Raw genomic sequence first — 13,012 nt, 5'->3', positions numbered from 1 at the left:
TGATATGTAAATGTTCTTAGAATACCTAATATGAAATAGAGAACCATCAATCTTTTCACAGTGCTGAAAAGGAGAGAATAGCCTGGAGTTTCAAACCTATTGTTAGTTTCCTTCGTACCTAAATTATACCTCTGCTGCTTTCTCAATCCCTGGCATTTGAACTCTCTCTGGGTAAGCGATTTCCTTCTTGTGACATTATTTCAGTTGTACTAAACCTAAGAGAAAAGGGGAAAGATTATCTGACCATGCATGAACAGCACAAGAACAAGCAATCAACATCACCAGGCTCTTGTTCTTGCACACCTGAAAGAATCCAAAACCTTCCGATCCATACACTCTCCTTGCTCATGGGCTGAGCACCCTGAATGCAAGTAGCACTAGTATCGCTGTGTATCATTATTGCCACTATGAAGTGACTGAATCTAGAAAACTCCTGTTCAATAAGAATAAAAATGAGCATCCAGGCATTATTCCACTTAACTAGCTTAGATACAACCTTTTCACCATTATTTCTTCTTTACAAAAACAGAGTATTTGGAAATGAGCAAAGCAAAAGGAAGAAAGAGAGAGCATCGCAGCTTTGAACAGAAGAGCAGGAGACATGAGTGAGTATACTGAAACAAGGGCAAAACACTACAAAATTAATCAAATTGACATATTTTGGCTTGGTTTACATTTTCTTTAATTGTCTTTGACCTAATATTGAAAGTGGTTTTTGCATCTTTTGCTTTCTGGTCAGCAGGATATAAAATAAACCATATTTGAGAGAGAGACAAAACCATATTTGTTTTGGCATTTAGCAGCTCCTGAGGTGTAAAAGCAGTTCAGTTCTCGTGATCCCTGCTCAGGAGGAGCAGGGGTCCACTTCAAGCACAAGACAAGCAGGTCTGAACTGCTGCTTATTCTGTCGATGTACAATACTTCAGGCAATGCAGTACAGCTGCTCTACTACAGAGATAAATAACAGTGGCAGTCTTAGAGAAATAACTGATACTAACAAAGGGAAAACTATTAGCTACCATTTTCATTGTATTATCTCTCTTTTTAGTTAATAAAAAGCATGATTTATGGTATTATTACCTCTGTGCTCAACTTCTATTAAATATACTCTGGGATGTAAACTATTTCACAAAAGCAATTTTAATGTGTGTGTGTTTGGAGAGAAAGGAGAAAGGAAATTATCAGTATATGAACATTGCTGTAGCCTTTAGAAGTTTCAAAGCTGGCAGTTGTACATTAATCTTCAGTGAAAAATAGAATTCCTACTACAGGCTTAAATCACCTAAGCACGTATCCGAATAATGAGCCAAAGCACACTACGGACAGTCAAAATTTTGCATTTGATGTTTTTTAATGCTTGTTTTTATTACATCTGAAATCATTTTCAGCCAAACAACTCAACAGTTCCCTGGACAAAAATCCTAGCTTCACAGCAATTTGGTAGAGCTGAGCAGTCTGATAGTTTCTTCTGTTTTCATACCTGCCTGCCACACTCCTACTGACTATAGGTTTGGACCTGAAATGCAAGTCAGGATTTAAGCTCACAAAGATGTCGAGTTTCTCATAGCGACCAAAGCTCTCCCTCTCAGTTATTTCTGTCCCTCCATCACTCCCCCAAAATTCCCTTTGTAGCTCATTGTTGCTTCAATGCTACTCACTCCTCTCCCTCCTGCAATAGCTCTTTTAAGATCTTGCATGGAACTAGGTTTAATCAGTTGGAAGTGACAGCTTGGCCCTAGCAGTTTATTCAGGAGCAATCTCTAACACACACTAACACATACCTCCATGCTGCAGGATCTCATCTCTGCCACCCACTGCCCTGCAATCCCATCAAAAGCCCCATATCAAAAACCTACCACTTCTGCACAAGAATTTTTCTCTCACTCACTCAGCTTTTACTAGAACCTGAATTTTAATAATATGAACACGTCTTGATAATTTTCTGCCAAGTTATTTTTACTCTAGAATATGTGTATTATATGAGGGTTACATGATTCGTATCCCGTTCGCTACGCACCACTCTTCCCGTTAAACATGATGAATAGACAGAGACATGACCTTGAAAGAGGACCTGTATGGCAGGGAAGCTTATCCTCACATGATGTTGTACCCAAGGGGTATAGGCTGAATAAAAGTGAGGACTAAGGAATATGAAACAAATTGTCCACAACTAGAGCTAAGTGCCAAAACACATTCTCAGACTGCTTTTTCAGACCAAAAATGCAGGTGCTGGTAAGCAAGAAAGAGAGGGGAGAAATACTATGGCCCAATCTAGAAGGTTCCATCAAGAGTTTCATTGTGTGAAATTAAAACATTACTTCTTGGTCAAGCAGAAACATAGCATTTTAATACAAACTGAAATGAACTATTTTGTTTGGGCATCCATTAAACGCATTTTAATTTAAAAATGTGTTTAGAAAAGCAATTTTTTTAAATAAAACACTTCATGATTAATAAAGAGACACTTTTCTGGCCAAGTTATTTACTAAATGTAATACAAATTTACAAGTTATTTTGTTCCAGTTTTTCCTTCACAGTTGCTGTATGCAATAACTTTATTACTCTCGGGGGAAAAAGAAAGAGACATGCCTAATGATATTCACAACGATATTCTACTATGTTAAAAATCACTCACTTCAAAAACACTTGTGTGAATAACTACACATTCCAGAGCATTAATAATGTTTAAGAAAGAAAAGATATAAAGATATAGTAATGAAGAATAGGAACATCACTTTTAGCATTTTGTAGCACTGACTGAAATCCAACATCAACAGTAAAGCACCTTGGGCACCAGATAAATGAAATTATTAATGGCCTCTCTGCAGGCTATGAGAGTACAGTTCAGGCTATCAGATCTGTTCTCCCATTAGTGAAAATTGGCAGCTAATGAAAATATAACAACACTTTATATCAAATGATAGTCTTCTCTGTTGTTTTCGATTTGCAGGGCTTCACAACACTGGCAGGGTGCCACAAATCCTTCAAAGTTGAAAGATTTCTGAGCTGACATTTACACCTTCATTATAAATTCTAAAGAAGTAGTAAGACTTTTCACTCAAAATAGAGTAAGATGCTGAACTACAATATTGCAGAGTGAAACATTTCACCTAATGTAAGATTTCGTTTTCCCCACAACCTCATCAATGCAGAATACTTAGAATACAGTACCCAGTGTAGCACAGCCCTCCAGCCAGAAGGGATCATCAGCTTCTGCTCAGTCTTTGCTGAAGTATTCTCCAGGTAACACTGTTTTCCTTCCCGCTCATCAACATGAGCCAAGAATCTCTTGCAAGAGATTTTGCTTTAATGTCTTTCAACTTTTCCCTGCATATTGGGACACTCTCAGGCAGCATAAACTACTAAGTGGACTAATCCACTACGTTGACTCGTGCCACTTCATCTGTCTCCTGGCAGCCACGCAGCAAAGCAAAACTTTATGTAAAATACTCCCAAAAAACTTTAGTGTAACTTGCTTTTTAAAATTACCATTGGAGGAGAACCTACCTCAGGCAATATGCCTCTGGCAATCTATCACAGCACTCAGAGTCCTTACAATCCCCGCATTCAGCCTAAGTTTCCCTTGTTACACGTTTAAAAATCTTTCCTTTCTGTACAATTCCTGACGGACACAAAGGGCAGTTTGCCTTCTTCATGCATCTTTATGGCAGCTGCTTACATGTGAAAATTACTGCCATGTCTCCTCAGATTTCTCAATTAAACATCTCAATTATTTCTCTCTTCTCAGAAAAGATGTTTCTATACCCCTGTTACTACCTTTTTCAGTCCCTCTCCCAATTTTCTGGAATTCATCTACGTAAGTAATCTTATTCACTTAAGCCACTTATTATTACAACACCAGTTGTAAACCTGTTACTCTAGCCTACAGTAAAACAATTCCCACCTACTGCACTTTATCTATGAGCAATTTTAATTAAAATTCAGTGGTATTTTTAACAAGGAAAACATTTAGCTATTTGGATAGTAAAAGCTTAGAGTGTTTTGTAATGCAGAGAAATAAACAAATACAATACACAGTGACTGTAGCAATCCGATTTACAACAAAGAAAAATTCCTAATCTAGTTTTCTGCAGAATCATATAGATCAGTCACAGATTTTCTTGCATAGCAATGACTAGTGGTCCAATGATCACAGATATACCATTTACAAGGCAAGGGAAAGACATGCATGGAAAGCACCTCTAAAAGCCATGTAGGTATGAAAAGCTTAGTTCACGTGCCACATCTGGCAACTTATCTTTTCGACAAAGACAATCTAATTGGATCATCTGTAAAGCAGTTATCCTGATTCAGAAACCACTGAAGCTTTCCTTAATCATTCAAGTATAAATCCCTGATGTTCATTAGTGGATCACAACTAATACTTTAACTAGGGACATATGTACTGCCTTTAGCTTTCTCTTTTTGTCCACCAATCCTTGCCAATACAGATGCAGCACTCAAGCATCCTCTGTTCAGTATCTGTACAGTGTTTACTACAGAAAAAAGCTACAAAATGCACTAAGTGTAATCCTTAATCCACTTTTAGTGTCAATAATTCTGCCAGCTATTTCCAAATGCTCACTTTTCAGTCTCCAACAGATTGCGAGACTATAAAGATCTCTCTTTACTGTGCCAGGTATGAGTGTCTTCTCAGCAGTCAGACTGTACTTTTTATTAATGTCTTTGCCCTAAGCAACACATTTGTGCCACAGCTTGACTGTGCTTAGATCAAAATCAATTTTTTTAAAGAAAAATTTCCCTTACAGAAACCCTATCAGTCTTAGTAGCATCCTCACTATAAAACATCTGCAATCGGAGCTGGGAGCAAATAAACACAAACTACCAAGGTCAGTGAGTAAATAGGATTCAACAAGAAGAGACACAAAGTCACCATTTACTCCTCAAAAAGTCTGGAGCAGATGCTTTGGCATTTACAATAACATCCTTTTTTAGTATGTATTCAGCTCTCAGTTTAGCCACGAACATCAACAGTAAATCCAATCCTATTAAGAGGACAATTAGAATCCCTGCCATTAAATCCCCTTTTTCCCCATCTGGGACTTGGGAAAGACAAATGAATTAAACTTAGTTCCACAATCTGAAAGTACCGATACAACAGTTTGTAAAAGACAGTTTGTCTTTTGCACATATTGAAGGCTGCACTAAAGACAGGAACACTTTCTCCTGAATAGCCATTGTCAAAGCCAGTAAAATCCTATTCTAGTTTCAATAAATAAGAAAGCAACGGACACAGAAGCTTCAGCTCAGTGGAATGCTGAGCACCCATGGTGGGTTGACCCTGGCTGGACTCCAGGTTCTCACCAAAGCTGCTCTGTCACTCTGCTCCTCAAATGGACAGGGGAAAGAAAATAATATAACAAAAGGCTCATGGGTTGAGATAAGGACACGGAGAGATCACTTGCCAATTACAGTCACGGGCAAAACGGACTTGACTTGGGAAAAACGGTTTAATTTATTACCAATCAAATCAGAGTAGGGTAATGCGAAAGAAAACCAAATCTTAAAACATTTTCCCCCACCCCTCTCTTCTTCTTGGGCTCAACTTCACTCCCAAATTCTCTACTCCCTCCTCCCTGAATGGTGCAGGGGGATGAGGAAAGCGGGTTGTGGTCAGTTCATCACGGTGTCTCTGCTGCTCCTTCCCCCTCAAAGGAGGACTCCTCACACTCTTTCCAGTGTGGGGTCCCTCCCACAGGAGACAGTTCTCTATGGACTTCTCCAATGTGAGTCCTTCCCACAGGCTGCAGTTCTTCATGAGCTGCTCCAGCGTGGGTCCCTTCTACAGGGCGCATCCTTCAGGAACAGACTGCTCCAGCGTGGGTCCCCCACGGCGCCACAGTTCCTGCCAGCAAACCTGCTGCAGCATTAGTGGGCTCCTCTCTCTATGGGGCTATAGGTCCTGCCAGAAGCCTGCTCCAGCACAGGCTTCCCACAAGATCACAGCTTCTTTCATGCATCCCCCTACTCTAACATGGGTTCTCCATGGGCTGCAGGTGGGTATCTGATCCACTGTGGATCTCCTTGGGCTGCAGGGGCACAGCCTGCCTCATGGTCTGCACCACGGGCTGCAGGGGAACCTCTGCTCCGGCACCTGGAGCACCTCCTCTCTTCGACTTCACTGCCCTTAAGAATCTGCAGAGCTGTTTCTAACACACATTCTCACTCCTATCTCTGGCTGAAGTTGCTATTGTGCAACAACTTTACCCCATTCTTACACGTTATCCCAGAGGTGCTACCACAACGGCTGATGGGCTCAGCCTTGGCCTGTGGTGGGTCCATATTGCAGCCAGCTGGCACTGGCTCCATTGGACATGGGGGAAGCTTCCAGCAGCTTCTCACAGAAGATACCGCTGTAGACCCCCTGCTACCGAAACTTTGCCACACAAACCCAATGCAGTACCAAGTGTCTCTCTTAGCTTGGTGATATTTCATAGGTATTAGGATAAGCACATGGTCATTTTGTTGTTGGCTTCATATTACACTAGGTATAATAGCTATTTATGGCCTTTTGTTTTTACAGTAACCTTTCAAAGACACAGAAATAAGCAAAGTTAAAATTCAGGTTACTTTGTGATCTATCAGCTGCATTCAGTGAATTATAGAAGCTCCATGGCATTCTAATTCTGCCACCAATTCAAAGGTATAACAGACTGCTGAGCACTAGAACAAATCTGTTGCTTGTCGGTGGAGCTCAATAGGCAACCTTTGATATATGTTCTCAGATCCTAAGCACCAGAAAGACTAAGGTCTTTTTTATAGCAGGTCTTTCCCTTAACTGTTCATTAGCTCAGCTCAGTGAACTAGACTTCAACCTGGGCCACCAAACTAAATCTTTCCCTCAGTACCATCTAAGTTATGATTTGCAATACAGTACTTATTTTTAAACAGGTTAGTAAGCAAACATGTTGATGTTCTCACTTCCTATTAACATTACTATTTGTGAAACTAACACTGAAAAATCTCCAAGCATATTGAGTGGGTTTGGCTACTGTCCACACACCTCACGACAAAGCATTTGTCAACTAAATGAACAAAGGGTGAGAAAAAGAAGTACTAGTCTCCTTTTCTTAATGAAAAATTAGGGTGCACAGAAATGAAATTCAAGACTTTTAAGATGAGAAGCCAAAAATCAGTTCCAAAAAGTGAGAATTATGGGATACTCAAATTGAGAATGTAGGACACAAGATTAAGAAGCTCATGTAGCCAAATACCTGCTTCACTTTGAAACTTTTAACTGTAGAGCCTGGGCTTAAAGAGTGCTTTGAAATCTTGGTCCAACTGATTTGTGTCATTTGGCAGCATTTTTGTCAGCATGAGGAAATAAATCTCAGTGTCTCAGACTGGTGATTTCTTCTCAATACCATTTTGCTTATATTACCTACATATCTCTGGCTGCTCATGGCTCTCCGCTCAGTTTATCCTCCAAAAATCCAATAAGTGTGACAGAGAAAATGCAAGTGCAAGCTGCAAGATGAATAAAGCAGCATTGTGGAATTTCCTCTGCTAATTGATTTTCTGTCTGTGTTAACAAGACTATAATTCATAGTATCATTTATGAAGGCAACATATGCAGGATATCCAGAAGATCACCACCCATGACTACTTGAAAGAGCTTTTCACTCTAAGTCATTTCATGCATATTCATAACTTGATTAAAATCTTAACATTGTAAACTTGTTAGAAACCAAATATGCACAGATTCAGCTTTTAGTCACTTAAACCAGAGTCTGAATATGGCACACACAAGATGTAAGCATTAGTCAGTACTGTGTGCTCACATGTGTGTAAAATACATGTACGTTAGCCTGCAGATATACATTTATTCCCAAAGGAGGCTGCTAATAAGACTGTGCCAATTACTCTGAATGACATTTATATTTTAATCACATCACAGTCACTGAAGAACTCGAGGTTTGCTGAAGCGATCCTTGGAAGACTGTCTTTTTAATCAATTAAGACAGCTCTAGAAACATCAGCGATAGGCTCTTGACAAGTCATTGGGCTAAATATACTACAACACATGCAAATTCTTCTGTCTTCCTACCAAGAAAATGATGTGGTCTTCTAAAACTTCTGAAAGAGATGTTAAAGTTTTCCTTGTAGGAGATACCTTAAACAGAACATGTATTTTGCTAAGAAACTAAGACATCCCTACTGGCAATTACAGGCTCACTCTGAGCTACCACTCAATGAATTCTTTTTAGGATAGATGAAGAACACTGTTTTAAGGGCATCACTCCTGTGTAAAAATACCAGACTTGCTCACAAATCTTTTTACAACTGCCTTAACTGTATAAAACCAAGTCAGTCAAAGCAATTTGCTTTCATGAGGGATTCAGCAAGTGACAAACGCCACTGTCCACATGGAGCAGATGAAAGACTGGCCACGTTTAACATGTGTTAGCATTAATCAGGCATCTTAAGATGCTCCAGGTCATAGGAATAAGTACAAAATGAAGAAAACACAGATGCAAGACCCTAATTCAATCATTCTTCAAATTAGTGTTTGATTTTTTTCTATAAACAAAGTACATGCTTACAGTTGGTATATTAAACAATGGACCATTTCTACTTCTGAGACCTTACATGAAAAACTTCACTTTAAAATAATCCGGTTCTGTACTCACAGATATTTCTTAATAAATAAAAAGTGAAGCAAACAAAAACATGAAGTGAGAAATTATTAAAGTCAAGGTTTAAGTGAAAAATATTTGAAACTGCACAATGTAGTAAGACTGTAATGGACAAATTATAGCATGAGAATTTTCTTTGCCTAGTAAGCAGCAAACCATCTACACTCATTAGGATCGCTTCAGCCCAGTCGAAAGGTGTAAGGCTACATATTTTGAAAACTAAATATTAATTTGTTAATGTTAAGGAACTAGGAAAAACTATATGGCCAAAACAGAAATATCTCTATCCTCCATACAGTTTCTAATTTGTGCCTTAAGAGCTATTTTGCTGAAGTACTCAGAGAATGTCTATTTATGTTCCCACTAAAGTGTGCACTAAGTACAGTTTTCCCTGCAACCGTTGCACTTGCCTTCTGAGTGTTGTTTGGTGTTTTGGGTTTTTTAACTCTTGCTTCTGAATTTCAGGCAGCTGTAGTTCTTCTAATAAATCTCTCCTAACTAATCCCTCCTTCAATACTACTAAATCCTGAGAGCTAAAATGCCCTTCAGCACACGTTTGTAAATGCACAGAAGCTTGGGTTGCTGAATTTCGATAGCTAAACTGGTCTTTAATTGCTAAGTGAACGCTTAGCAATTGTTAAGAACACATCATCTAGAACATCCAGAGTCAGTTATTATCATAATCCTCCCTGAATGTCTGTTGAATTCATCCAAATCAATGAAGAACCATCAAAACTGTGTGTTACTGGTGTACTTTTGCATGATAGAAGAGATCTTAAATAACAATTGTAGATTTTTGCCTTTGGTGGAATGACTAAAGTTGATAATTATGGCAAATGGGGAGGGGGGGAGGAAAGGTTGCCAGTCTTAAGTATAGACGATATGGCTGTTGTTGCTGTAAAATACATTCAAATTTGCAATACGTTTCATTTCAGCAATCACCAACATAAGTTCTCACAATTCAATTTTTATGAAATGGCATTTATCACCAAGCAAAACTACAACATGGAATATGCACCTTTTTTCTTTTACATTTTATAGTAAAAAATATGCCAGTATATTACTCTGAGTTATATTAATCAGTAGGTCGAAGCTAAAGAGACATCTGAGAGGCACAGATGATTCAGAATTGGCAAAAAGCTCTGGATCCATTATCTTCAAGGTCAGAATTCTAACACTACAAAGGTTAGTAGTGACCCAAAGTCACCAACACCTTTTCAGAATGAACTAATTGTCTTCAGTCCAGTTCCTGATGGTCAAACACCTACATCTCAGCTGACATTCACAACAGAGATGATCTTAGACCTCGCTCCAACTCATTGATGTTAATGGCATTCCTTTCCAAGGGAGGTGGGAACTTTACAGCCTTTTCACTCCTAGAAATAGGTTCTGCAGTAAAGCTTACATTGCTGCTGCCTGGATTCCAGTCCCAGAGCTTCCAAATTCACCAGCAATTGTTCATTATTGAAAAGATATTCAATTAAGTCAACACTCCATAAAAATCCTTGCCCTGGATGCCCACAAAACCACAGAAAAGACAGTATTTAAACCTCTCTAACATAAAAGTTTCAAAATATGAGTAACTGCCTCTTCAAAAAAACCTAGAGAAATGTTGAATACTATTTCAATGGCAAAAGATTGATGTTAAGATTATCTGAATATAAAAGCTATTCTTTTAGGCTACCTAGAGAGTACATTCTTGCAACCATTAAAAGCAAATGAAGTGCAATTCTTCCTGAAACTAAATCCCAACCTGAATTTCGAATACTATGGTGTTCAGTACTTTTAGATGTCAATTAATTCTTTAAATGACTTATTGCAATGTCACAATTATTTCCCACAATTCCAAAAAGGCAGGAGCTGAGCTATGTGAAAACATGAATACATGCCTTTGCATTTGCCATCATGGTGACTCTACCAAAACCTTTTCCTCCAGCTGCCCCTCAGTTGATTTTAGAACCACAGCATGAAGAATAGTGATAATTACAGAATTATTTGGAGAGGAAATGAAGAGAGAAGACAAGCATAACTAAGAAATTACTGCTTATAATGGGTCATGATTTACATATCATGGTAATAATCCATATGAAGACTTCTCTTACTGGATGGTGTAAGTTAGGAATTACACATGAAATCGTAATAAAGAGCAAGGTTCTGATGTAGCATCAGATTCTGAGGTCTTCGCTCACCCTGTAATTCCTTATAATTCCAAAAAAGAGTTCTGCCAAGACGAACAGGTCTACTTTCAAAGATGCAACTGAACTGAAAGGTATCAAAGGTATCTTACAGGTTTTTGAAGGTAGCAAAGTTTATCCCAAAAGGAAGTGGGTTACACTTACTAAACATGTTGCAAATCAAAAGATTTGCATCAATATTCAAGTGAGATGAGCACTGAGGAAAAACTCAAACACCAGTAAATTGGGCAAGTTATTCAATAACCATGAAGGGTTCAGGAAAAATTCGCACCAAAGCATTCCAGTATCACTAACTGTAAGTCACTGTCACAGCTAATGGATGCCCTATACTATCACTGCCTGCACCTGCGACCAATAGCATCTATCGGTAAGTAGACAAGCAAACAGCAGCAGAATCTGGTCTGGTTTCTGTGATACTTCTGAGACATCACAAAGATTGAGAATACTCAAGCATTAAGCAGCTGAAATGCAAACTTATAGGAAAAGTAGAACTTTTCATTGTTCAAACATAAACTGCCAGAAAGAAGAAACAGGTATAGCCCTGAAAAGAAAGCGGGAAGCCTGCCTGAAATACACAGAGCAAAACAATACATAGCTGCTTTCTCCTAAAAAAGGAAAACACAAAGTGTTCGCGCAGCGACAGCTGCACGTCTTTCAGCAACCAGATTTCCATTACTTTCCTTCCTACATACCAGCGTGCGGATATACTTCTCAAACCCAGCTGAGATCCACCGCATCTCCTGTTCTGCCCCAGATCCTTCCCCGGCTCCCAGACGGAGGTTCTCTGCAAAGAGTGCCTGCCCCGGCTCACTGCGGGCTCCCGCTGCCGAGGTGCACCGACAAGCTTGGCGGATGAGACCGTACAGCACAAACTACAGCGGTCCAAATGAAACCAGCAAGCAGGCTTGGGGTGCTTTTTCGGTTGGATGGTTTTTGCACACTTCTCCCACAAACAGCAGTTTCTCCGACAAAAATTGCCCGCAGGTCGCCAGCAAAATCTCAGGGCGGGGAGTGCTCCCCTCTGCTCCCACAATGACTCCCTCGTGGAAAGATTCCAGCACCCGGGAGGAGGGAACGGCGGGAGCTGCCCCCGTTCATGGCACCCGAAGGGGCCGCCACCGGCGGGGTCTCTCCGTTAGGGCTGCGGGGCCATTAACCACCGAGGGCCATCCAACCCCTCATCCCAAACCACACTTCCCCTGCACGACGATCCGACACGGCGCCCGAGTGCGAGGAAGGACTCGGGTGCCGAAAGTTAAGGCATCCTCGGAGGTTCCCGCTGGTACCACTCCGGCTGAAGCCGCCACTCCCCCAGCCCCATCTCCCCGCTGGTACTTACACGAAGACCCCGAAGAGCAGGGCACGAATGCCGATCTCGATCGCCAGCTCCCGCATGGTGTGTCCCGGCGGGCAGCCCCGCGGTGCCGCCTCTCATTCCCCGCTCGGGGCGGAGGCACCCGGGGCCGCTTCAGGCCGCCCGCCTGGAGCCCGCCCCGCCGCTCGGAGCCGTGCGGAGCCCCGGCAGGAGCAGCCCAGGTCCCTCCATCCCTCCTCAGCCTCACGGAGGCGGCGCGGCCGGGCTGTGCGGGGAGCGGCGCTACCGCCGGGCTGACGCGGCCGCGACACGGGGGGAGGGTCCCGGTGAGTAACGCGGTGTCTCCCCGCGCGGGGGACGGGGGATCCTGGGGATTTCCTTTCCTTTCCCCTCCTTCCCTGCTCTTCCCTCCTCTCCCCGCCCCTGCCGCGCTGTCTAGCCGCTGCCGCCCGGCCCCCCCGGGGCATACATGCGGCACTCATCGGGGGTCCCGCCTGGTCCGGGCAGCTCTCCATAATGGGAAACCTGGGTTGATGCCCCCGCCTGAAAAAGCGCTTTTTCAGGTCATATTTAATACATTGATCCCCGCCCTCGGCTGGAAGGAAAGGAACCCGTTGCCCATCAGTGGGAAGGGCTGGTGTTCTAGGCCTCGTGGGTACGGTACAGCTCCGGTGAGGAGCCTGGCTGGCGTCTCGGTGTTCGCTGCTTCGCTCCCGAAAAGATGGAGCTAAAAAATATCAGGTAGTGGAGGGGGTAGGACCACCATAGGCACAGCTGGCAGCAGCTGTTTATAAAGAGCTGGTTGGTTGAGCAATGGGCAATTACATAGCAGACCACCCGTGCTC

The 13,012-nt window shown here is 41.7% G+C and overlaps 1 protein-coding gene across 2 annotated transcripts in view; it reads right to left on the bottom strand.

Moving 5' to 3' along the window:
* Window positions 1-12,527, bottom strand: part of PLPP4 (phospholipid phosphatase 4) — a 60,815-nt gene extending 48,288 nt beyond the window's left edge. The window contains exon 1 of one of the 2 annotated variants that reach the window (XM_030487859.1): window positions 12,192-12,527. In XM_030487859.1, the coding sequence (XP_030343719.1) occupies window positions 12,192-12,247 (56 nt within the window). In that variant the 5' untranslated portion in view covers window positions 12,248-12,527. Of the gene's footprint in view, window positions 1-11,544; window positions 12,096-12,191 lie in introns of those variants that run through there. The other variant, XM_030487860.1, reaches the window with a different exon arrangement.
* Window positions 12,528-13,012: the final 485 nt, after the last annotated feature.

The sequence above is a fragment of the Strigops habroptila genome, chromosome 5, assembly GCF_004027225.2.
Source record: "Strigops habroptila isolate Jane chromosome 5, bStrHab1.2.pri, whole genome shotgun sequence".
Classification (NCBI taxonomy): Eukaryota; Metazoa; Chordata; class Aves; order Psittaciformes; family Psittacidae; genus Strigops; species Strigops habroptila.
This window is presented reverse-complemented; position numbering and strand designations above follow the sequence as displayed.